At 35.7% G+C, this 27,866-nt stretch overlaps 1 protein-coding gene across 3 annotated transcripts; it reads right to left on the bottom strand.

The window, feature by feature from the left end:
- On the bottom strand, positions 1-27,866 carry MSANTD3 (Myb/SANT DNA binding domain containing 3). 3 transcript variants are annotated; one of them, XM_023497689.2, is made up of 3 exons: positions 27,150-27,866; positions 7,304-7,750; positions 1-1,817 (listed from the first exon to the last, which is right to left on the bottom strand). In XM_023497689.2, the coding sequence occupies exons 2-3, from the start codon at positions 7,716-7,718 to the stop codon at positions 1,408-1,410; spliced, it is 825 nt and encodes a 274-aa protein (XP_023353457.1). In that variant the 5' UTR covers positions 7,719-7,750; positions 27,150-27,866; the 3' UTR covers positions 1-1,407. The 3 variants fall into 3 exon arrangements, with proteins under 3 accessions (XP_023353457.1, XP_031801406.1, XP_003761883.1); XM_031945546.1 differs by having other exon boundaries at positions 27,285-27,865; XM_003761835.4 differs by lacking the exon at positions 27,150-27,866 and adding an exon at positions 26,912-27,143.

The raw sequence follows: 27,866 nt of genomic DNA, 5'->3' as shown, positions 1-27,866 counted from the left end.
CCATCTCTTTCTTCCTCCCTCTCCTTTCTTTCTCTATCTCTGAATATTAGTCACATCTTTTTTTGACTTTTTCATCCTCTCTTTTTCTCCCTTTCTCTTTCTCTACCAAAACTCTCTCTCAACATTATAGTCATATCTTCTTATGACTTTATAGGCCTCTCCCAACTCTTTCTCTCTACCAAGACTTTTTCTTTCTTTTTCTCTCAGTGTTATCATGGTATATTCTCATGACTTTATAGTTATCTCTCTCGCTTTTCATTCCTCCCTCAACTGTCTCTCTCAAAAAACTACCCATTATTCAAAATTTGCCTCATATACTGTCCATCTTATTATGCTCACAAAATCCTGCCTCTCTCTGGAAGACACTTGGTCTCTTTATATTGTGTTAGTTGCTCTTTCATATCCCTGACCCACATGATCAGAAGAGCTCTGATTTTAGTTCCTAGACTTATACCAAAAAGAATCTGAAGTCATCTAATACAACTTTATTTTATAGTTGGGGAAACTGAGGGCTAAGAAGGACAAGTGATCACACTCCGACTGTAGTATTAAATGTCAGAAGCCAGATTTGAACTCGAGTGCTCTGATTCCAGAGCTAGCACACGTTCCATCTCATTGCACTGTCTACCTGGCCTACTTTGTCCCCATTGCCTCATTACTCTGTAGATTCTCAAATCTGTTCTGTCATTTGCATCTCTTGACCAAGATCCTTGTTACATACTTTGTTTTTGTACTGTTCTTTCCCAAGCACTTGACTGATTTTCAGATGATTTATTCCAATTATAAAAAATTAAATTGACCTTCAATGAATGAAAATGGAAGAGATTTTTTAAAAAGACCATGTTACAACTCTGTAGCTGATTCTTTAAGAAGAGTTTCAGATGTTCTTAGAGCAATGGTAGGATCACTGAATCAAGTATTTAACCCCTCCAAGAGGATCCCTTTTTATTGAACAACCTTCATTTGCATGTACAAATTCTTGAATGTTTGCAAAAAAAAAAAAAAAAAATCCAAATGATAATAATAAATGGTCACATTGTAAATACCTTGTATTTGATTAAAAAACAACAACCAAAAAACAAACCCACAGAGTTCTTGTATGAATCCTAATTAAAGACATCATGTTCAGAATGATCACACTTATAGCTACAATGTTCAAAAACTAAAATCGTTTCTTTTTTTGTCCGTAGTAGAGGTGATTATAGATAAAGGAGTCAGAAAGGGAGCAAGTTGTGTGTGTTACCTGAATGTAATCTCAGAAAATTACTACTTTCCATTTGATTCAGACATTTAACTGGTTTCATTCCAACTTTGACAAGTCATAGATTCACAAATTTATCTTACACACTCTTTCTTCCAAACACCTTAGTTAAATGTGAATTTACATGTGTGTTCATTCCCCATACTCTATGGTGAATTGGGAAAGGGCCTGTTAAATGATGACACGGGCCACTCCTTGGTAAAAGTTTGCAGTTTTCTTTCCCAATACATCTTCTTTTTGTTGAGAACTTCCATTTTTATCCTGTGTTCCTCTTCTGCCATTTCACATTCTCTTTCAATTTGCTGAATTTTGGCCACATGTACTTCATTCATCTGGATCAGTTGCAGTTGCAAAATGGACATTTGCTGATGGTGTTCCTCTTCATGCATCTTTTTTAAAGCACTTTCCTGAGAGGCTCTGCTCCTATAGTTTTTATTGGTGGTTATTCTGACTGCTGAACACGAAGGTTCAGGTTGAGAGGTCCCTTCACAAACTGGAAAGTGAATTATTTCCTTCTCTTCCTCACATAGTTCTCGATTTGAAACAGGAAAAGGTTCTGAAAGACAGGAGCAGGAAACAGATATTCAAAGGTTGTTCTCCTATATCAATAGACTATAAATGTAGAGGCCAGATTGGGAAGGGCAATACTAAAAAGCCCTGGGAGGAATATAGAACAAAATGAATGGGAAGGAACAGATGGTATGACAATCTCAAACCAAAACAAACAGATAAAATGGATTTACATAATGTTTTTGCTTCCTAATATTAAATGTACTTTTACCAAGAGAAAGTATTTTCTCCATAAGAAAAAGCTTTAGGTTTGTTTTTGTAAGTTAAGTAAGATCTAGAACTAAAGTTCTTGAGTAAGAACATTCTCCATTGATACAACTTGTCAGTAATTTATAGTTTTCCCTAAGACCCTGAAAAGTTAAGTGGTTTACACATAGTGACAAGACATGTCAAAGGCAAGATTTGTCCCCAAGTCTTCCTATGGCCAAGCCCAGTCTTGTATGCACTATACAACAATTCATCTTAAATTTTAACAACAGCCACAACTACATAACTAAGATTTATACAGAATTCTAAAGCTTGCAAAGCATTTTACTTTGGATCTTTTTATGTACTTATAGCATCCCATAAGGGAAGTGCTATTATTTCCCCCATTTTACAGATGAGGGAATTAAAAATGTGAGATGTAAAGTGCCTCACGGAATTGGGAAGCATTTTAGGGTAAAGACATGAACTCAGGTCTTTGGAATCCAAATTCACTGCTTTATCCATTATACTTCCTAGTGGCCAGCTTAAAATACATCTGGCCTCAGTTATTTACTAGTTGTGTAACCCTGAATAAGTCACTTAATTTCAATTGCTTCAATTTTCTCAGCTATTAAAATGAGATGGAGAAGGAAATAGCAAATCTCTTGGCAAAACTTTCTTTGCCAAGAAAACCTCAAATTAGATCACAAAGAATCAGGCACGCCTGAAGATGATTCAACAACAACCACATCCTAGGTAGGACTGATTAAAATATATAATGACAACCATTCTCCCAATAATCAGTCAAACGATATGAATAGGCAGTTAGTTTCCAAAGAAAGATATCCATGTAATCAACAACCATAAGCAGAAAAAAAAAATTTCAAAATAGTAATAATCAAAGAGATTCACATTAAAACAATTCTGAGGTTATACCTTATACTTACCAGGTTGGCAAAGATGACAAAAAAGGGAAATGACAATTGTTGGAAGAGCTTTGAAAAAAACTGGCATTAGTAAACATAGTAGTCCAGTCTTTTTTGGTAACCATTTGCAAGTATACTCAAAGAACTACAAAATTCTGATCTAATAATACACTAAGCCTATTCAAAAAGATCAAAAAAAGGGGAAAAGATCCACATATACAAAAATATTTGTACCAGCTCTTTTTGTTATAGCAACACAAATACACACACACATACACACAAAACAAAACTGGAAACAAAAGAGATGCCCATTAATTGAAGAATAGCTGAACAAATTATGGTATATGGATATAGTGGAAGATGGCAAAAGTGACTGTTGCAGAGAAACCTGGGAAGAAAATTGATGTAGTTAAGTAAACACAACCAAGAGAGCCTGTTTATAAAATTAACAACATTGTAACCACAAGTAACTTTGAAAGACTTAAGAACTCTATCAGTACAACGACCAACCATGGCTTCAGAGGGTTGATGATGAACATACTACCCACCTCCTGCCAGAGAAGTGCTGGATTCATGATATGAAACATATTTTTGGACAAGGATTTGTCCAAATGTGGATTTTTTTTTCTTTATTGTTTGTTTTTTGTATTTTTGTTTTGTATTTTTTTTCTCCAGAGTGGGGAGGGGAGAGATTCAAGGGAAGAAGGGACCTATCAATAATTAAGAGAAGAAAGAAGTTTCAATAAAGCATTTTTAAAACTACCCAGAAAAAAAATGAAAAAGTTCAGAAGGAAACAGAAACAGCTTTGAAAGCAACATGCTAAATTAATTATAAAAATTTTAAAAGCAGGCTGTACACAATAAAATCAGCATCCTCTTCTTATTTTGTATATGGAAATGCTCTTTTTTAGGGGGTGGAAGACAGGTGTTTGTCAAGTAAAGAATAAAAATAAATTCTGACTAAGAACTTAAAAGAATAAATTAAAAAAGTGGAAAAAGTTGCAAATTGATCACAGAAAATGTACCAAGGAAAGGGGAGATTCACCTATGTAGCAAAGAGTTATGCTCTTATAAATAAACTAGGGATAGGAGAAGAGAAAACCCTACAAACCATCTCTAACCTGTCATAGCCCTGGTACCTCTGTTCCATTCTTTGAAAATTATTGCTGTTGACCAATGATATCATGAAAATGATGTCATGACTTGCCCATAAGTTGATTTAAATGAGGAAGGCAAAGTTATCAGCCTCATTCTTTCCTCCAGTCAAAAAAAAAAAAAAAAATCAAGATGATTGGCAATGGCCAGGGATACAAATTCTAGCTTGGGAAGAAGTAAGAGATCATGAGAAAGCCCCGTTCTTCATACTCTCCTCAAACACAAGTAGCACTTTGCAAATTTTAAATATAAATTCTAATTTTATTCAGTGTGGTTTTTTATTCCCACACCAGAAAAGGGCAACACACCCACTTATCCATACAGACAAGTTATTCTTAAACTAGATTCAATAATCCTATAAGAAATTTTAGCAAACATTAAAAGTTATTCCCTAGAACTAATGAAAAGTAGGCATGACACACCAAAAAGTTATGAATTTTTCATATTAAGTAGAAAACAAAGAAAAACTCCTGTAATTATTTTATCAAACAAATGGCAAATCTGTATCCATTATCAGTTAAAACATGTTCTTGATTATAGATCTTTAAATAAGTAATAATTTTTTATTAATATGACAAACAGATCGTATTTAAACCCAAGAATTAACATCATATTGCCTAGAAAAGTTCCACATTAAAAATAAGAGCAAGATTTCTTGAAATTAATACCTGCTGAAATCAGTAAAGAAATGTTGACCACCATTATCAAAAGTGAAAAAGAAATGTTATAAATGTAGAAAGAAATAAAATTTCACCTCATATAGACAACATTACTATAAACTTAGAGAATGACTTAAAATGACAAATTCAATATGCACTCAGATTTCTGTGTCATTATAATGATCAAGTTTGGCTCTAGGAAGAGATAAAAAATTGCACCTCCTTCCCTTCTTTGCAGAATAGTGGAGGCTGTGATAATGGAGCCTTGCACATGCTGTCTAACTCATTTGATGTGCTGGGCCAACATTGTTGAACTGCCTTCTGTTTTATTCTTTGTTAGAAAGGATAGTAAGGGATGGAATATATTTGGAAATGAAGGTAATATAAAAAGAAAAGATAGGAATGAAAATTTTAATGAGCAGCAAGAATGTAATATATAATTAAAAATCAACTCTATTCCAATAGACTAACAACACTTAGATATAAAATACAATTAAAAATTGAGTATTTGAAAATATTTAATACTTAGCTACTAAATCCAGGAATAATTTATTTATGTAAATAAAAACATTAAATTCCAGTGGGAGTACTAAAAGAAAGGATTATTATGTGGAAGACTTATTTTATTATGCTTGGAAAGTCTAAATTAATGGAGATTTAATAGAATATCAATGTAAGTCACTTGGATATTTTAAAGAATATGAAAAATTGATGATGAAAAGTATCTAGAAAGAGTAAGAATACTAAGCAATTTTAAAAAGGAAATAATTATATTCTTGCTTTACTAGATTTCTTAATCTTAAGAACTGCTTAAAATTTTCCAGGGGTTTCCTATTGCCTCTAAGATTAAACAAACAAACATATTCATCAGTTTAAAATTCAAGACCTTCTACAGTCTGTCCCCAACATTTCCAGTCTTGTTTCATAGTTTTTCTCTTCACTGTTGTCTGATGAGATCTTGATTCAAACAGATGATTTATTGATACTTTTCAACTTTGTTCCTAGAATCTGACAAGTTTGCCATTTTATTGGCATCTAGGTGACACAGGGCTGGATTTGGAGTCTAAAAGGCCTGAGTTCAAATATACCTCAGATATTTACTTTCTCTGTGTGTGATCCTGGCATGTCATTTAATCTGTCTGCCTCAATTTCCTTAACTGTAAAATAGGGATAATAGCACCCATCTTATAGGATTGCTGTAAGGAACCTAGGAGATAATACATAAAGCATTTAGCACAGTATCTGGGACATAGCAGGTGTTTAATAAATGCATGTTTCTCCACCCCCTCCTCCCATGCCTTCATATCATTGATAAAAAGGGTGGTATTCAACTAAAGACCTCTTTCTAGGTAGATATCAACCACAGAGAAGGCTTGTTTCCGTACTTTATAACATATGTAACACATTGTGTATGGACCAAAGAAAAACATTTTTTAAAAAATTCTCTCAAAAAGGTAGAGAAAAACAAATATCTAACATTTATATGACACCTTAAAGTTTGCAAAATGCTTTATGAATATTGTCTCATCTGATTCTCACAACAACCCTGGGAATTAAGTGTTGTTATTATTCCCACTTGACATATGGGGAAACTGAGGCAGCAGTTAAGTGATTTGCCTAGGGTCACACAGCAAGTAAGCCTCTTGGGACACATATGAACTCAGGTCTTCCTGCTTCCAGGCCCAGTGCTCTATCAACGGTACCGCCTAGCTGTCTATTTTATTCCAGCTTAAGGAGGAGAGATAAATTCATGACCCCTGAAAATATAAAGAATGTCAGGTAAGACATATTTGAATGGATACTTCAGTATTTTGAAAAATTTGTGATCGTGCCCACTTCTCAATCAATGCATACTGCAACCTCATTATAGCTTAGTAATTTCAGAATTTACCCTAATCAAAAAAAAAAAAAAATCATCATTTAATAATGCCTCTCTTTTTCTTTAAATTTGGCTAAGTTGGTGACAGGATGATGGATTTTTCCATTTGCCAAGTCCATTCTATTAGCATTTCTAGCTTGCCAGAATTTTCTCCCCATAAGTAGGAAGATAAAGTCACCTCCATGCCAGGATGATGTATTAGAGCTGTATTTGAGTATTTTCTGGAACTTTTTTTTTTTTTTGGGTGAGACAATTGGGATTAAGTGACTTGCCCAGGGTCACACAGCTACTAAGTATTAAGTGTCTGAGACTGGATTTGAATCTAGCTGCCTCTGATTTGAGTATTTTCATGTATACAAAGGAAAACATGGGGGGCGGGGGGGAGGCATGGAAATATTATGTGATTTAAAAATACTAATAATCTGTTAGTTTTACTAAACTTTTTGTCATAAAATTTGTTTCAAGGCTAGACTTGGAGATGGAGTGGGAGGAATATATTGATAAATAAGCATCTGATTCTTTCCCTCTACACAACTCCATGGTCCCCATCTTTCAATGGGGAAATCAAGAATCAACATTAAATGTTATGTACAAATTGGAGCCATTACACAAAAAAGGCAGAAGCCATTCCAATGAACAAAGAAAGGGGTAACAGGAGCATTTATACCTTGGTTTGCTGTGTCAGCGTGGTATTCTGACTCCTCTGGAGGACTCTGTAAAAAGTAAATTTGCTCAGGTAGCATGCTGGCAATCTTCTCTTTTCCTATTACCTGTGTGCTTAGAAGTGGACTAACGCTCCGTTTTACCTTCTCTCTCCTTTCATGTGCCATTATCTTTTTGGTCCTTGCCTTGATGTTTTCCCAGCACTTCTTCAATTGTTTGAAATCCCGCAGTGAGACACTTGGTTGAGAATTGTACTCGTGGGCGAGGGCTTGCCAGGTTCGCTTCTTAAGGGCAATTGTCCTTGCATCACTTTTCTTACATTCAAGCACATATTTATACTTTTCCACTAATGCAAGCAAAATACTCTTTTCCAATTCAGAAAAGTATTTGGCAGGTTTTATAATTTCGTTATTTTGCATTTTCTATGCTTTTCCTCTGGGCAGTAAGAATCCTGTAAAAGGAAGTTTTACACAATAATTATATGTTCAATTAAATTTTCAACAAATTACTTTAACCTAATCACTAGTAAAGATCTAAATTAATTATTTTAAATTATTTTTCTTTATTTCATTAAATATTTCTCAATTAAATGCAAAAGTTTTTTTTAACCAATCTTTTTTTTTCTTTATTAAAGCTTTTTATTTTTCAAAATGTAAGCATGGATAATTCTTCAACATTAACACTTGCAAAACCTTGCATTCCAATTTCCTCCCTTTCCCCCATCCTCTCCCCTAGATGGCATGTAGTCCAATATATGTTTAATAATCTTTTTAAAAAATGTTTTTTAAAATTCTCTACTCCCTTTCTTGAGAAGATAAGCAATTTGATATTGATTATATATGTGTAGTCATAAAAAAACATATTTCTACATAAACCATATTGCAAAAAAAACACAACAAAATAAAATAATAAAAATAGAGGGTTTTTTGGTTTTTTTTTAAAGTATGCTTCAATCTGCATTCAGTGTTTATCAGTTCTCTCTCTGGAGGTGGGAAGCATTTTTCATCATCAGTCCTTTAGAATTGTTTTAGATCACTGTCCTGAGCAAAGTAGCTAAGTTTTTCACAATTGATTATCCTTACAATATTATAAGGCTCTAAATGTAAATGTTTTCTTCCCTGCTAAAGTTTCTATTAAATAAGAAAATATTTAAGTTTATGTGTTCAAAATGTATTTCCTTAATTAATAATAATAACCCAGCATATCAGGTTTTAAAAGGCTTATGAAGAATTTTACACATAACTCATTTTGCATACATTTCTTTTCACACACAATAATCCTATCAATTAGGGACTAAGTGATTTGATAATAAACGTCAAGAGGAAAGATTTGAACCTCCCTTTTGGTCTGATTTTTCTTGTGCAGCATAACAAATACAGGAATATATTTAGAATAACTGCACATGTTTATATCAGATTGCTTGCTTTCTAGAGGAGAAAGGGGAAAAAACTTAAAGCACAAGGTTCTGCAAAAGTGAATGTTGCAAACTATCTTTGAAGTTTTGGAAAAATAAAGTAGTATTAGAAAAAAAGTATCTTTGCCATGAAATCCTAAAATGGGGTCATGAAGAATCAGACACAACTGAAATGACTGAACACAACCACAATCAATGCTGACATATATCTATATATTTATATATTTTATATCTATACTTATAACTATATACATATACATATGTGTGATATATGTGTGTGTGATATACACGCACAGGTATATTTGTTATACACACACACAGGTATATATAACAGGTATAAAATATAATATACTATTTGTGACATCTAAGTAACATAAAACATGAACCTATAACAAATATTCAACATGTATAACAGGTGCTAAAAGACTTGCTAATAAGTATCAAGAGCAAATTTTGAACCCAGGTCTTAGTGATTCCAAGTCCATCACTCCATCTACTACACTAAACACCATCATCTTGTATTATTGTTTGATAAAAATTATTTCTCATACATTACAGTAAAAAAAAAAAAACCAAGATTTTCTAAAATCTTACAAAATAGACAACAAAACAAAAGACAAGATAAATAATGTGAGGATAATCAATGACACTACTCATGTGATAAGTGGCAGAATGCAAGTGTAATGTCATTTATTACCTATGGGTAATATGCTACATGTAACTCATGGAGGATGCATATAAATAATATATTTGATAAGATGTTTGGCCTGGGAACTCTCTTAAAATGCTAGCTTTGGAAGGAGGAGTTCTTAGCGTTGCACTCAAGTATTACAATCAGAGGGCAACATAATGTAATACTGATTTTTTCCTTTCTTTGAACTTTCCCTACCATTAGAGTCTATAGTTCTCAACCATTTTTTAGGTTGTTTTGACTTGTTTTTTTTTTTTTTTTTCTATTCTATTCACAGTGTCCATTCCAAATTTTTATGGCTTTTTTCCAAACCCTCCACAGCACCACTCTTTTTTTCCTGACCTCTCAGCTAAAGATCTCAGTTCCTTCTACACACACACACACACACACACACACACACACACACACACACTTCAATGAGAGTTTCCTCTTCTCCTCTCCTCCTCATCTCCTATAATTCAGCCATCTTTTCTCTCCCACTATCTCTATCTTATCCCCTAATCACCTCTTCTCCTTGCCAAGGCAAATTGTTCATTATGCTCCCTTGATTCTATCACCTCCCATCTCTTCCAATAGATTTCCCTCTCCAGAATACCCATTTGGTCTAATCTTGGCTCTCTATCTATTGGCTACTTTCCTTTTTCCTACAAATACTTCTATGCCTTCTCCATCCTTAAGAAACCCTAACTTCATTAAAACCATACTCAATGGCTATCATCCCAGGTCTCTCCTCACCTTCTTGGCTAAACTCTTTGAGAAAGCTGTCTCCGCTCTCTGCCTTTATTTCATCTTCTAATACTCTCTTCTAAACCATCTGTATTCTGATTTTGTCATTCAACTGAATACCAAAAACACCAGGGATCTCTTAATTGCCAAGTCTAATGGTGTCTCCTCAGTTCTCATTCTCAAACTATCTGCAGTATTTTGACACTATAGATCAGCTGCTACTCCTGAATACCTTCTTTTTCTGGGTTTTTAAACTGTGTGGGTTTTTTTTTTCTCTTAGCTAGCTGACAAAGCCTATGGGTCTGTTCTCACAATAATGTTTTCAAATTCATTAAACTAAAATACCAGTATCACAAAGGAAACCAATGATTGAAAAGATTAAAACAACAGCAATCACCAATAAGTTCATAGACCTAGATTAAATACTCTTGCTGGGCAATAATGTAGCAAGTGATACAAAAAGGTATAATTTGGTCATATCCTTTGACCCAGTAATCTCACTACCAGGTATATATTCTGGGAAAATTAGCCAAAAGAAAACGAGCTTATTTGTTCAAAGATTTTTATGGTAGTGCTATTTTATAAGACCAAAACCTGGAAATATCCCAGATGTCCAACAGTGACTGAACAGACAGCCACTGCAATAATGCAATAATTTTAAACTACTATTGAGAATGACAAATAGAAAAATCATACAAATGTATGGAAAGGTCTATGTGGGATAATGTAAAGCTAATAGAGTAGAACAAAGAAATCTATGTACACACTGACAGCAACCATAGAAAAATACTATTAGCTAAGAAGACATTATAGTTAGTAAAGAATTACTATTGTATGTCTTTTTATGGTGGCTAAGAACTGGCAATCAAATGGATGCCCATCATTTGGAGAAAGAGCTAAACAAGCTGTGGCTTATGATTGTAATGGAATATTTTTGTGCTATAAGAAATGACAAGAATGATTTCAGAGTAGCCTGGAAAGACTTACATGAACTAATGCAAAGTGAAAGGAACAGAACCAGGAGAAGGTTGTACCCAGTAATAACATTATTTGATGAAGAATTGTAAACGACTTGGGTATTCTCAGCAATACAGTGATGTAAGACAATTCCCAAAACTAATGAAGAAGCATATTATCTGTCTCCAGTGAATGAACTAATATTATTTGAATACAGACTGAATCATGAAAGTTTTCTCTTTCTTTCATTTTTTTCTTTTATTTGAGTCTTCCTGTACAAAATGACTAATATAGAAATGTTTTACATAATTCCATATATATGACCTATAGCTGATTGCTTCTAAAGAAGGGGGAAGAGAAAGACAGAATTTGAAACTCAAAACTTTAAATAAAAGTATTTTTAAATAAAAAAGAGCTTCTATCAATATTTTAAAGTACGTTTAGTTTTTCATTTTAAAAGTAACTAAGTACAAAAAATCACTTAAAATGGTAGAAACAGAGAAGAGGTAAAACTTTAAAACAAAGGTAAGGACATATTATAATCAAATTAGGGAGATTTTTTAAAGTAACACAAAATAATGAGGGACATTAAAATGGGAGAGACAGAAAGAAGGGCAGGCAGGAATGGAAGGCGGAAGGGAGGAAAAGAGGGAGGAAGAGACAAGTTAGCAGGCTATTACAAAGTCTCTTCATGTCAGGTACTGTGCTAAGCCTTGGGATACACTTAAAAGCATAAAGAATTCCATCAATTAACCTCTGAGGAGCTTACTTCCTAGTGGGAGAAGATAACAAAGGAGCTGCAGTGTATGTGTGAAAAGAGGTAGGGGTGGGGGTGGAGAACAGGAATAGGTGCAAAGACATGAGAATGAAACACAACTGATCTGGGACATTCATCAAAATGGAAATTCCTAGAGAAAATCACAAATGAGAGGGAGAAGGTGGCCAAAGGGTAGAAAGAAAAGGCAAATGAAACATTGAGAGCACAAAACATAAAGATCAAGTAAAACAATTCTGAAACAAGTAGAACACCTAAAACATCATTGCAAGTGAGAAGAAAATCTCACTTTGTAAGCCCAATGATCTACGATAGAACCTGAAAATCAGATCAGGACTTTGTTTTAGGACTTCAACACTGGAAAACACTCAATACTATCAACTAGTAGGTAAGGGCAGTTTCACTCTACCATTAGCAATATTTGTTTTGCACTAAGTATATACTTAATAATGGTTTATTTACAATAATGTTTAGTATTATCTTATATTGACTCAGTGACATAGATCTTCCAGAAAACAAAAACTAAATAAATGAGGAATATTTGTCTAGATTTCAACATGGATCAGAATAGATACTCTATAGTTTGTTTATCAGTATGGGTAAATATATGGGACAGGAAATACAATGATAAGGAGCAGAAATGAAAAAAAAAAAAAAAAAGGAGTTGAAGGGGCCAGATTACTTTTGGAAAACTGGCTTCTCCTAAGAGTCCATATTATCAATATAAACACTTTGCTAGTGGTGTATATCAGTGAAACCTGGAACATCATTGTCTCAGAAAAATTTAAGATACTCATCACACAGAGAACAATGGAAAAGCATATGGTAGAGACTGGCAGGCTGCATACTATAAACAGTGAGGAAGTCTGATGAAGTACAAGAATGAACATGCCCCAGAGAGCTGTGTGACAGAAAGAAATGACCTACTAAGTGGGAGATCACTGGAGTGATCCACTGGTACCCTTGTAATGTCGGAAGAAATTGAGGAAAAACTCCAGCAAAATAGGTGGGACTCCTGTGGAATATTTTTGGGAAAACATGGGAGAGACAAACAGAGTAGGCAAGGGAAATTGGGTTGTTATCTATATATGGTAAGAATCTCATAAATCATTGAGGTCATGGATCTATTTTATCATTTACATCTAGATTTTTTATTCAAAGAGATCTTTAAGATAGTCTCATTTAAAATCCAATCATTTTTACAGAAAAGAAATTGAGGCACAAATAGATCAATCCTTGACAAAGGTTATACAACTAGAATAATGAGCAATAATAATAAGCACGCAAGAACAGAAATTTTGCCTCTTTTTTGAGTTCAATGGCACAAATGGCACTGATTTACATAGAATGGTTAAAATTGTTAACTCTGAGCCACAAATGAGGCTGTGACTCAATATGCGCCTCAGGCAAAATTGGGAATGCCAGCCATATGAAATAACCTATGCACAGTCCTGGAAAGTCAGGTAAGAATAACAAGTAATAAGCCAGGTTGATTAGAATAGACTGGAAATGTAGGCGGGGGCTTTGTGGAGGGCTTTGAATGACAAGCTGAAGATTATGTGGTTTATCCCGCAGGCAATAGAAAGTCACTGAAGATTTTTTTTTTTTTTTGAGTAGGGGAATGATATAAGTTTTTCTGTGTTTTATAAGAATTAATTTGACCATTATGGAGGCTGGAATGGAAATGAGAGACACCAAAAGAATAGAGGCCAATTGGGAGGTTGCTACAATGGTCCCGTTGAGGTACTCTAAAAATGTTGGGGTACAAAGGTATGACAAGAGTCATCTATGAATTCAGACTCAGACAAGCAAGGGAATTTATGTGGGCATTTCCTTGACATGATGCACTTGGTGACATTTTCCTTAAGGAAGAAGAGTAATCCAGGTTAGTAAACCAAAGGTTATATCGAGAAGGGAGAGTAAGAAAAAATAGGAGAATTGTCCAAAGCAGGAAAATTGAGCATCCCAGATACATTTCTACAAATTCATAGGAAAAATCCCTGTGAATAAATATATCTCAGATAGGATCTATGAAAAAACTATTTTTTGATCCAAAGAGAGAAAGTATGGAAATAGTAAGGTAAAAGGTCCTTTTGTACAGTTGGGATATTGGAGCTGAGGCAACAGTTAAGATTTCATTAGTCCAAATGGTGAGGAGGGTTTGAAATAAGGTGGTGGGTATGTGAGTGAAGAAAAGGGAATGAACAAATGCATAAGAATCTGAAAGTATAGTCAATAAGATATGATGACTAGTTGAATATGAATGATCAGGAAGAGGCAAGAATCAAGGATGTCTCAAAGCATGTTAATCTGGGGTGATCTGAAGAATTGTGGTCCTTCCAAAGAAAAAGGCAAGTCTGGATGAAGGATGGGTTTGTATGGAAATAGAACAAGAGTTCTTATTCTTTGTGTGATGGATTCCTTCTTAGAATAATATTTTTAAATGCATTTATTTTAATGCATTATGATTATTTTATTAAAATAAAATACACAAGTTTACAAAAGAAACCAATTATATTGAAATGCAGTTATAAAAAACCATTTTTTAAAAAAGCTTACCAACTGCCAGGCAGTTAAGAACCCCAGCAATAGCAAGAACTCCATTTTGGGATACATTGAGTTTGAGATGTCTACAAGATATTCAGGTAAAGATGTTCAAATGGCAACTGGTCATGCAAGATAATGGAGTTCAGCACAGTTTAACTTCTTGCCATGTTCTCCTGCCTTTTTACCTCATCTCTAGTTTTAAGTTACAGAATGAAAAGGCTTTTTTAAAGGATTTTTTTTTGGTCTTTTAAAAAAAAATTAACTTATTAAAGAGATGGGAGTAGTGATGTCAATAGAGAGACAATCTTGAAGAAGGCAATGCTTTGAATTCAAGTTGAGTCTGACAAACCTAGTTTTAAAAAGTTATACATTTTTAAAAAAGCTTCAAGAAGCTTTGTTTATGGTCTTTTAGAAGACATTTTTAATTTGTTAAAGGAATAAGAGGAGAGTCAGAGGGAGAAAAAGGGACAACCTTGGAGTCAGAAATATTTGAATTCTGATTTCAAGAAAAGAAAGTTTATTTTTAATGAGGCTTTGCAATAAATCCATAATAGCTTCTGATTTGTTATGGCATTACCATTTGCAAATCACTTAATCTCTTACAGTTCCTGAGAAAAAATCTCTAAAATTAGAGAATGTTTTTTTCATATAAACATGATATTGTTGGTTGGGACAAAAAAAAAAGCACCCATAGCCTTAAATAGAATGAGTCGGTTTATTAATTCCCATTCAGTAACAAAACCAATAATACTTCCTATTTATATAGTGGTTTCCAACATAACTACTCGGTAAGAATTGTCTAGGGGGCATAAAGGCAATGGGTTTCTAGAGAACTGAAAAATCTAGTGACTTTATTTTACAAATTAAAGTATAGGAAACATAAATTATCATGTTTGCCTCATTGACACAACTGAGCAGCAGTCTTTTTTTATAATTGCTATTGAAGGAATTAAAATAAATGGAAATAGGAATTGAGTAAACCACACTGACTCCATCTTGTGACTCAATTCTAGAGCTAGATCAGTTCCCTTTCTATTCAGTTATGAATCTGTTTCTTTCTGATGAGAAAACTTTATTCAATTATGAGTAGCCCCGCATGGCTAAGAGACTGCACCACCTTTCCCTATCACTTAATGATCCTTACTAACTTAACTAGGATCTAGGTTATATTGACTAGAAACTCAGTCAGACTTGCAAGGATTTTTCTCACAATTATACTTCTTTTTTTTGTTTTAGGTTTTGCATGTACATTCATTTTTTTACATATTTCCATATGAGTCATATTGGGAGAGAAAAATCAGAACAAAAGGAAAAAACTACTATGGAAAAAAAAACTAGAAAAGAAAAAAAGGTGAAAATAGTATCCACATTCAGTCTCCGTAATTCTCACTTTGCAGATAGTATTCTCCACTCAAAGTTTATTGAAATTACTTTGGATCACTGTATTGCTGAGGACCAAATCTATCATAGTTGGTCATCACATAACCTAGTTTATTGAAATTACTTTGGATCACTGTATTGCTGAGGACCAAATCTATCATAGTTGGTCATCACATAACCTTATTGTTGCTGTGTACAATGTTTTCCTGGTTCTGCTTGCTTCACTCAGCAAGCAGTTCATAGAAATCTTTCCAGGCATTTCTAAAATCAGCGTATTTATCATGTTTTATAAAACAATAATATTCCATTATATTCATATACCATAACTCATTCAGCCATTCCCCACTGAAGGACATCACTTATTTTTCAATTCCTTTGCCACCACAAAAAGAGGTGCTACATGTTTGCACATGTAGGTTCTTTTCCCTGTTTTATAATTACTTTGGGATACAGATCTAGGAGTGGCACTGCTGGATCAAAAGATATACACAATTTTATAGCTCTTTGGTCATAGTTCCAAATTGGTCTCCAAAATGGCTGGATCAGTTCACAACTCCACCAATAATGCATTAGTGACTCAGTTTCCCCACATCCCCTCCAACATTTATTATTATCTTTTCCTGTCATCTTAACTAATCTGAGAGGTGTGACATGGTACCTCAGAGCTGTTTTAATTTGCATTTCTCTAATCAATAATGATTTAAAGCCTTTTCCCCAGTTTTCTGCTTCCCTTCTAATCTTGCTGCATTGGTTTTGTAAACTTTTTAAATTTAATATAATCAAAATTATCTATTTTGTATTTCATAATGTTCTCTATTTCTTGTTTTGTCATAAATTCTTCCATTCTCCAAAAATCTGATAGGTTTACTATCCTTTATAGTGTTCTCTTCTCTAATATAATGTTCTCTGTGAGCAGGTTTCTTGGGGGCTTCTGGAGGCAGCCTTAGTTTCAGTTCAGATCAATAATCACCTCAAATGCAGCCATCTGTTAAAAGTTCAGTCCTTTATTGTCTCCTCCAAAATAGCTCAGTTAGCTTTCTTAGAGGCCTATCTCCCTCCTTGATTCCAAGAGCTCCTGTTGCTAAATCCTTTGCCTCTTCCAGCTTCAGGCTCTCTTCTTCTGAATCCCCCATTCTGCCCCTGCTTTCTCAATCTCCTCAACTGACTCCTGACAGAGGCTTGTCCTATTATATGCCCTTTTAGAGGTGTGAGCTCAAAGGTTGACTCCTCCTCTGAGAGTGGGATTGTGGGAGCTGTGACTTGTGAATCTCCTGGACTTGTGAATCTCAAACGCTAATGTGTGAACTAATGTGTGAATTCTTAAAGGTGTGAACTCTGAACTAGAGAACTGTTAAGCAGGGTGCTAAAATTAGACAACTGACTTATCACTTTGGAAGAATGCTAACAATCCTTTGCTTTTCTAATTTGCTTATCTTTACACCTAGATTGTGTACCCATTTTGACTTTATTTTGGTATGGGGTGTGAGGTAGATTTATGCCAAGTTTCTGACAGACTTTTTCAGTGTTCCCAGAAATTTTTGTCAAACAATGAGTTTTTATTCCAGAAGCTGGAGTCTTTGGGTTTATCAAACAGTAGTTTAGGCATTTATTATTGTGTCTTCACAATTATATATCTCAAGTATTCCAAATTATGAACCAAGATGAACCTTGTACTAGTCGATCAGTTCTTGTTTCTACATTCCTTTGATTATTTGCAGACATTTGGGAGGAGTGGAACACCTCCTTGTCTGATTTCAGAGAATTGCACTCATTGGTTCTCTCCCTTCCAACTTGGAAAGTCTCTAATCTTTCTTCCAATAAGAAATCAAATTTAATTTTGTATCCTGGCTAACTTTTAATTAACTGGTCTTATTTAATAGTTTTTAATACAAAAAAAAAAAAAAAAAAAACTGTCTTCCCCTGTATTTGGGTTCCAGTGCCAAAGCTGAGGAGGTTTGGTCTTGATTTGTTATGTAATTAGTATATACCACTTAATAAATTGATATGCTTAGAAGCTCAAAACTTTTGTTTTCTCAGTCATGTCATTTTATGTCCAACACACTATGGTGATCCTATGTTCTAAATTTTCTGGGACAGTTCTGAGGTCAAGAAAAGGAAGTTTATTTTTAATAAGACTTTGCAAAAAGAATAATCTTTGTCAGATCATATGTCCTAGTTTGGGTTTGAAAAATATTGTTGCTACTAATATTAATACATGGAGTATGACTAGAGATTTTGACTAGAGGTATTATAGTCAATTATCATTATCTTATTTCACTCCCACAACAGCCATTCAAGATAGATAATACAAGTGTGTATCTATCTATCTCTCTATCTACTTGAACCAGTACCCTACCAAAAATCAGTGAGTCAGAGAAGACTCAAGAGCTTTACACTTTATTCAAGGAGTGGATTTTACCTTACACTTCTTGGTATCTGGCCCTAATCCATGACCAACAATGTTGTGTGATGTGTACAAAAATATTGCAATGGAGCTTTGGACTCAGAGATCATTTGGACTTGATTTGTTCAATTAACACTCATGGAACATATTTTGGGGCCCTTTCAATGGTTTACTGAGATAACAGAGAAAAGTCATTTGAAATCAGGTCTATCTTTAAAATCCAGAATATAGAGCTTGTCATTTCCTTCTCCAGCTTATTTTACAATTAATGAAACTGAGGCAGACTTAACTAACTGGCCTAGTAAGCCCAGCTAGTATGTTTCTGAGGCTACATTTGAAATCAGGAAGAAGTTTTCCTAACTCCAGGATGGAAAGAACACTGGAAAAACTTCATCAACTTAACAACTCAAATGAAGATTCCCCTAAGGTTAGGGTCAGGCTGCTACCTCAAATTAAGTTTAGCAGTTTTCAGGATAGTCCATGAGGCAGTTTCACAGAATCAGGATGAGATATAGTCTGCAAAACAAATCTCCTTTGGAGATCCCCAGAATAAGTATTATATAATGGAAAAGTTGTCCTTGGAGCCAGGAAAACCTCGGGTCAAATCTTGACTCTGACACCCATTGACTACATTACTTTCTCATTAAACCTGTGTTCTACACCCAAAGAAAGAACACTGGGAAATGAATGTAAACTGTTTGCATTTTTGTTTTTCTTCCCGGGTTATTTTTACCTTCTGAATCCAATTCTCCCTGTGCAACAAGAGAACTGTTCAGTTCTGCACACATATATTGTATCTAGGATATACTGCGACATATTCAACATATATAGGACTGCTTGCCATCTAGGGGAGGGGGTGGAGGGTGGGAGGGAAAAATCGGAACAGAAGTGAGTGCAAGGGATAATGTTGTAAAAAAATTACCCTGGCGTGGGTTCTGTCAATAAAAAGTTATTATAATAAATAAAAAATAAATAAATAAAAATAAACCTGTGTTCTAGACAATTCTCTAAGCTTTAGATTATAGAGGAATTATAAGTTGCCTGCATTACATATGGAATATCCTTAGCTGGGAGCCCCTTGTACTCATAAAATAATAGTCCCAATTCTGTTTCTATCCCTATCCACTCTGGAATGAGTTGTTCACTTATAGCTCAAATCACTAAATTCTATTTACTAAAGTTAATGGCTATTGGTTCAGGTAGGGGTGAATTGATGGTTATTTTTCCCTTCTGTATTTCTTCTTTTTTTAATTTGTTCTTCTGCTCTCTAACAATCCATTGCCCACTAAGCTCATCAGCACTCTTATTCATTTAGGAATTTTACTCAACCCTTCCTTTCATTCTGTATAACCAGTAAGTGGGATTTTGATTTGTTTGTTTTGAGATTTGGTGCTTTATGGACTATATCTGTGATTTCATGAAGACGGGGAGAATTCCAGTTTTAATTTCACACAACTGCTTTTAGATTGAAGTAATGCTCCTAAAAAGTAGACCTAGGGGAAGGTAGATGGCACAGTGGATAAAATACTGACTCTGAAGTCAGGAGGATCTGAGTTCAATTCCAGCCTCAGACACACTTACTTACTATGTGACCCTGGGCAATCCTCTTAACCCCAATTGCCTCAGGAAAAATACTCCAACAACAACAACAACAACAAAAAAAAAAAAACTACAAAAGAGGACGCCTAATAACACACTCTTCTGCTGAAGATGCTGCAGTATCAAGAACCAAGGAGATAGAAACCCAACTGTGCTCTTCCCTAGTCTGAACCCTTCTGGAGTTCTTATTGGATTCTGGGCAATACATTTTAATTGGGACAATGACAAGTTGGGGTGTGTTCATAAGAAAGTAACTGTGCTAGTGAGGAGACTAGAGAGCATGACTGCCATTTTTATTGTTCAGTTGTGTCCAACTTTTTGTATCCCAATTGGGATTTTCTTGGTAAATTTACTGAAATAGTTTGCCTTTTCCTTCTCCAACTCATTTTGCAGATAAGGAAACTGAGGCAAAGAGAGTTAAGTGATTAACCTAGCTACCAAGGACTTGAGACAAGATTTGGATTCAGGAAGATAAATGTTCCTAACTCCAGGTCCAGTGCTGTATGCACTGTGGCACCATGCAGCTGTCCACACAAGGACTAATTAAAAGATTGAAGATGTTTGACATAAAGAAGAGAAAATTTAGATTGTAGCTTTATGAACAATACACACACACACACACACACACACACACATATACACATACACACACATTCTTTACATTTAAGGAGCTACCTTGGAAGGTAATCAGTTTCTCTGGAGAGCTTCAAGAATAGACCTCCATGAAGGAAGGAAATGGTGGCCAAAGAAGAACTAGATTTTGATTATATTAAGATTTTGTACAAACAAAACCAATACAGACAATATTAGAAGGGAAACAATAAAGTGGGAAAATATTTTTATATTCAAAGGTTCTGATAAAGGCCTCATTTCTAAAATATATAGAGAATTGACTCAAATTTATAAGAATTTATAAATCAACATTTTCTGTTGTCAATCTACAATGTCAAATCTACAATTGATAAAGGGTCAAAGGATATAAACAGACAGTTTTCAGATGAAGAAATTGAAACCATTTCTAATCATATGGAAAAGGTACTCTAAATCATTATTGATCAGAGAAATACAAATTAAGACAACTCTGAGATACCACTACACACCTCTCAGATTGGCCAGAATGACAGGGAAAGATAATGACAAATGTTGGAGGGGATGTGGGAAAACTGGGACACTGATACATTGCTGATGAAATTGTGAATACATCCAACCATTCTGGAGAGCAATTTGGAACTATGCTCAAAAAGTTATCAAACTGTGCATAGCCTTTGATCCAGCAGCGCTACTACTGGGTCTGTTTCCCAAAGAAGGCGGGAAAGAGACCCACATGTGCAAAAATGTTTGGTCAGCCCTTTTTGTAGTGGCAAGAAACTGGAAACTGAATGGATTCCCATCAATTGGAGAATGGCTGAATAAATTGTGGTATATGAATATTATGGAATATTATTGTTCTGTAAGAAATGATCAGGAGGATGATTTCATAGAAGCCTGGAGAGACTGACACGAACTGATACTAAACGAAGTGAGAGAATTAGAAGATCATTGTACACAGCAACAGCAAGATTATATGATGATCAGTTCCGATGGACGTGGCTTTTTTCAACAATGAGGTGATTCAGGCTAGCTCCAATGATCTTGTGATGAAGAGAGACATCTACATCCAGAGAGAGGACTGTGGGAACTGCGTATGGACCACAACATAGCATTTTCACTTTTTTGTTGTTGTTTGCTTGCATTTTGTTTTCTTTCTCATTTTTTTTCCCTTTTTGACCTGATTTTTCTTGTTCAGCATGTAATTGGATTACTTGCTGTCTGGAGAAGGGGGGAGGGGAAGGGAGGGAAAAAATTTGAAACACAAGGTTTTGCAAGGGTGAATGTTGAAAATTTTCTATGCATATGTTTTGAAAATAAAAATCTTTAATTAAAAAAAGAAGAGACCTCCATTTAATCCTGCAAGACCAGCTGCATGATATGAAATAGATAAACTTACAGTAGCAAACTCACTCTGCTCCAATAATTTTATAATGTTCTGTCTAGATATTATAAAACTACAAACTTCTACCCATCTGCTATTATAAGACCTCAAACATAATGGGCACTCCTGTCTCACTTCCCTGGCAAATGGAATTACATTTATGTCAAATGAGACTATATATATAAAGCGTTTTTATGAGACTTAAAGTACTGTATGAGTGTAAGCTATTGTTATTATCATCCTGACATCAAATAAAATGGCTAAACTGTTCATAGTAGATATTCGCAAAGACATTTACCAATGCCTCACCACACTTTATGCTGCCTCACTGATTTTTATAGCAGTTTAGATGCAGTAAAGTATTACTATTTAGAATTACAGGATCATTTTTTAGTGTCTTCCTTTCTACAGCAATCTTCAACCTACTTTGTATTTATCTTACAGGTACCAATTTATGTATAGGTGGTCTAGAATGGACCATGTGATGTATAATGCAATGGGGATGAAGATGATGGAAAAATAGTCTAGTTTAAAGCTTATTGTTAGGTTGAATGTATTTATTGAGAATCACTGTCAGTTTGTAATTGTGGCTTCTTGTCCTGAATGGATGAACAGGACATTAGAACATAAGCTCCTTGAGGGCAAGCACTGTTTTTCTTTTTCTTTGTGACCCTAGTGCTTAGCATAGTGGTTAGCTGATAGTACACACTTAATGGCTAACATTCTATGGCAACTCATTCATCTTACCCAAAGTATATCTCTACTCACTAGTTAAAGCATCCATTATTTTTCTTCCACTGACAATCTTATGATCATAATAGTATGAGCTGACATTTACAGCATACGTTAACTTTTGCAAAGTCTCATATATAGAGAAATATAGATATAGATAGATAGATATAGACACATACATACATACATGTATAAAATAGAAATACATAAACATAAATATATAAAATATATGTATGTATAAACCTACATATAGCATATATATTTCATTTGAATCTCACAACAATTTTGTGAGGTTAAGTACAACAGACACTGTTACCTTCATTTTACAGATAAGGAAATGGAGGCTCAGAGAGGGTTAGTGTCCAGGATCCAGAGATATGCTATTAAATGTTTAACAACTGTCTCAACTACCCACCATCAGTCATTTTCTTCCCCTAAATTTTATTGCACCATTTCCTTTTGTGTGCATCCCATAACTCCTTTACATTTACAATTTTCTATATGTATTTACTTTTCTTTTCCTTTGTACCTCTCTGCATTTCTCTGCATTATTCTACCCTTTGGAGAACTGCATATAATATATGTAGTTGGTTGGTTGGTTTTTTAATATCTATGTAAGTTCATGTATCTGTATGAACTAGATCAAGGTATGAGTTGAGAAGCCTTCCTCTCCCCCCAAAATATTTCTTCCAGAAGTCTTCTCCAAATGCCTGAAATCACTCTATCATTTTTTATTACTACTGTTGCTCAGTCATTTCTGAGTCTTCCCGATCCCATTTGGGGTTTTCTCGGCAAAGAAATTGAAGAGCCATTTTCTTCTCCAGCTCATTTTACAGATGAGGAAACTGAGGCAAAGGGAGTTAAGTGACTTGCCCAAGGTCATATAGCTAATGAGTGTCTAAGGTGGAATTGGAATTCAGGTTTTCCTCACTTTGGGTCCACTGCTCTATTTACTGCACCACCTCTCCACTGTACACACTCTATCATTAAAATCATTCCTTTGGGATTAAAAAAAGCATTAGCTTTAAAAGATCCCTGATAGGGTTAATACATTAATCCATTAGAAATCAAAAATGGTTTAAATTATCAAATTAATTTATATCATCCAGTCACAGAAAGAATAAGAAGGATTGTGAGGCAGGACATGTAAATTATGATGGGGAAAGAGACCTGGAAATATGATGACTATAAAGTAATATCTTCCGAAGTAGCCTAACACAGATTGTATGATGTAATGAGGTGGAAGGAGGAAGAGAAGGGAAAGACACTAAAGTTATTTTCTTACTTGTGAGTGAAAGGAAGGAATGTGTGAAATGAAGCAGGGAATGAGATGTCAACTCTAAGAGAATGAGGATTCTAGTTCTAGTTTTCCATAGCGGTTGCCAGTCCAGTATTTTAGGCTTAAGCACTTAAACAATGAAGACAAATTCTTTGAGTGGAAGAAGGAAGTATCTGAAAGGGATACTAATGTCTCTTTGGGTCCTGTGGCTCTCTGGGACAGTTTTGCTGGCCTGACCATTTCCTAATTAAATTACTGTACACATTATGTCTCATCATGAAGTGGAAGTGATGTCAGTCTTCTTAGATTTTATGTGAGTGGAGGAAAAGCTCTGACCAATCTTCCTCAGCTGGAAAGACTTCACACTTAAACAGTTGACTTAATAATAGATTGGATTTCCAAGGTCCAGGATAGCTAGAGATGCTCATTGGCAGAAGCTTGACCCCTAGGGGATCAATTTTTCAGCTCCATCAATTCCTATCTACTCAAGTGATGCAGGGTTGTGAAAAGCCTTTGACACAGGAAGTACCCACTATCATAAAATTACATGTCCTAGAAATATTTAAATATTTAGATATGTGAGAGACAGAGGTGGAAGAAAGAAGGAGACCAAGGGAATGGAGATGTTATATCTAGTTGGATCTCAGTCTCAATGCTAGGCAGAAGAATTTTGCCTGTTGACCTAGCTAGTGGATTGGCCTAGCTAAGCGCTCAAGGGCCTCCAAATATAGATAAGCTTTGCTTTATTCAAGAGGTATACTAAGAAACTTGTAGAATCTCAGAAATTAAGAATGCTAAAGGCACCAAAGAAACTCACTTTCTAAAGGTACTCTAAAATTAATTTTTTTTAACTTTAAAACTTTTTTTAACTTTAAAAGTTTTAAAATTTTAATCCTTCAGTGTTTAGAATAAATAAATTCTACTTCAAGTTATATATTTTATTAAATTCATTTTTATGCATCAAGTTTTCTTAAAAGAGTACCTCTAGTGGGAGATTATTACTTTGAATTTTTTTTTTTTTTTAGTTACCTGCAACAGTCTAGATGAAGTGTTATAGGCAAATGAAAACAAAAAGCACCAGAGACTTAAGAACTTGGAACAAGGCAAAGACTATGATTCCAGAGTCTATGATGAAACATGCACTTTCTGACAGAGAGGTGATGACCTCAAGACACAGGCTTTAACACATTTTTAAATGTGTCATTTTTAAAATGGTCAAAATGGGGATTCATAGTTTGACTATGTTGAGGGTTTTTTCTTTTTGAGAGAAAATACTTGATTGAAAAAATATTTTGTTTAAAGTGGAATAAAAAACTTAAAAAAAAAGTACTCTTAAATATTATAAGACAAAATTAAAGTCAATTTAGAACAGAAAACAACTAGTCATACCTTGAGTAATTAATTTCCTGGGAACAAAGCTCCTTTATATGAAGTTTGCCGTTTTTTTTTTTTTTTTAAGATCTTCTTAACTCATCTGAAGTTACCATTGTTTGTTAGGCTTCACCAAACCCTAAATCAACAACCAATCCTTTCTTCTTCTACTTTCTTCTTCACTTGCAAATACTGTCTTTAGCCACATCTGACTTTATTTTAGTTAGCATTTATAATGTTGTTGCATAGTAATTTCTCTTAACACATTCTTATGTCCCATATATTATTATTATCTGATCATGAAATTTCTAATAAAGGAGTTTAACTGGAATGCATACTGGTTGATTAACATGAGAATCACAGTACAAGTAATACTATTAACATTTCATTTTTGAAAAGTATTTGAACACATTTTGCTTTGAATTTGAAATACTCCAGCTGCATTTATCAAGCAGTTTGCTCCTGGCAAGACAATGGACTAAGGTTACAAAGCCATCCATATAATGATATGAAAAGCACTGTTTAGTTTTGGAGTGAGTGCATTTGGGTTCCATTTCTGGTTTGTCACTTATTATCTAAGTCAAATTACAAAACCTCTCTAGATCTTAGTTTTCTCATATGTGAAATGAGGGGACTGAACTTGAATACCTCCAAGATCTCTTTCATCTCTAAATCTATGATCTTATATAAGACAAAAAAAAAAAAAAAAAAGAAATAATCGCTGCCCTCAAATAGCTTACATTGTCCTGACATGAGACTGAAAGTTAAGGGTGGAATACTATAAAACCAAATAAGTAAATAGAAGGCAATTTAAGGAAGAGAAGTACTGGAAACTGGTGGGGGAGTAGGGTGAGGGAAGGGGAGGAGAAGGGAAGGGAAGTTTATAGGAGGTGGTGCTTGAGCTGAACTAGCTGTGGTCTTAAGTCTCCTTCAGAGTTTCTTAAAGTTGAGATAATTTCTTTCTGCTCAGCTGCCATCAGATTTGCAATCGTTTCTTTGACTCCACATTTTGTAATAAAGATAAACTGATATACTTATCCATGTTTTCCATGTATAGGCTCACCTTTATTGTCCTTTTTTCCCCTCCCCTCGTAAAAGTGGGGCACATTTCTTTCCCAGAGATCATTGAGACAAAAATAAGTTGTAGCAACAGATAGAATGTCATGTTTTGGGGACAGCAATGAAAAATTCCCAAGAGACAAGATAAATTCTCAAGATGCTGGGCTAATAGTAATTGCTTCTAGATGTCAGGCTAGTAGCAATTGCTTCTAGACGAGCAGGCCTGCTCTTTCCTGCTACCCTTAAAGAAAAGTTGGAAACAAAATTGCTCCATCAACTTTTTGGGTCACTTCATCCTGGTTGTTAGTCCCTAGCCTAACCATGAGATCCTTTCCAAAGGATCCACAGCTATTACTGCCCTCCAGGTCACTGGGATTCCTTTCAATAGGCTTGTCTAACTGGGGGCATATAAATCACTGAAAAAAAAACAGTATCATAATGAATACGGAGTACCAATGCTCCTTCGAAAGGTAAGAACAGGCCTGGCCCTACTTGCCCAGCCAGACCACATCATGGGACTGGCATCGGAGGGTCTCCAAGCCTTTTAAGCCCGAAGTGCTTGGGAACGTCTGGACGGAAAATTCATAGTTCCTGTCCTAGGTAATGATACCTGCCCTGAAGGTTTAAAACACAAACTCAAATGCTTTCAAGTTCTTCTCTCCATGGGAAGAGAAAAGGGTAAGGAACAAGAAAAAAAAACACAAACCTCTCATTTTACAGCTGCTCTCCGTGAAACAAAATGTTGCCTGGGCATTCAGGATGGAGATGGACGGCAGGTTAGCCCCATTCTCTCTCTACATGCAATTCCTGGGCAACCCACCCCGCTGGTTATGGAGGACACCAAAGGCGGCTCAGCGCCGGAGTCCCGGCTGGGAGGGAGGCGGGGAGCTGGCCCGCCGGGGCAGTGCTGCCCGGGGAAGAAAGAGGTAAAGGGGGAATCCTACCTGATACTGCAGTGCATCCGGACCGCAGCGCCGCGGAAGCTGGGGGTGGGATGGGGTGGGATGGGATGGGATGGGATGGGGTGGTGCGGGGAGGGGGAGAGGAAGAGGGAGATTCGTGCTGGCTTCCCCGCTCACCTCTTTTCCTCCCCCTTCTTATTGCAATGCCAGAGAGCGCGCAGCAGGGTTCCAGATTGACAAAGAATAAAAGCACCACCCACCGCACCGGCAGCGGCTGGCCCACGGGCGGGGAAGCAGCGTGGTCCGGAAGCCAGGCAGCCCGCATGGCCGCTTCCTCTGGCTGCGTTCATCTTCCCTAGAAGTGGGCTCCTCGCCCTTGCTCTTCCAGTTCCCCCTTCTCCGGGAGCCACGCGGGAGCCCGGGAGGGGTGGCCGCTGATGCTCGCAGAGCGCAGTCTTTCCCCCCGGCCTAGCCTGCCCCACCTCCCCCGCCTGCGCCGGGGGCCTGGAAGGGCTCGAGCCCCCGGGGGCTCGGGTTCATGTCTGTTCCATAGGCTGAGCGGCCAGTACAGAATCCAAACCCAGCCGGCGTGGGGGCTGCAACTCTCAAGGGAAAGGGCTGGAGGGAAAAACCCACCTCCGCAGGCTTTGCAGCTTGGCTTCCTCTGAAGGAGAGGTGCAAAGAGGCCTGTTTGTTACCTCGGGGAGTTGGACCGACCTGGGGAGAAAGCAGCAGTCCTTCCCTCCCCGCAGGCCTCTC

The sequence above is a fragment of the Sarcophilus harrisii genome, chromosome 1 (assembly GCF_902635505.1).
Source record: "Sarcophilus harrisii chromosome 1, mSarHar1.11, whole genome shotgun sequence".
In the NCBI taxonomy this organism is placed as follows: Eukaryota; Metazoa; Chordata; class Mammalia; order Dasyuromorphia; family Dasyuridae; genus Sarcophilus; species Sarcophilus harrisii.
This window is presented reverse-complemented; position numbering and strand designations above follow the sequence as displayed.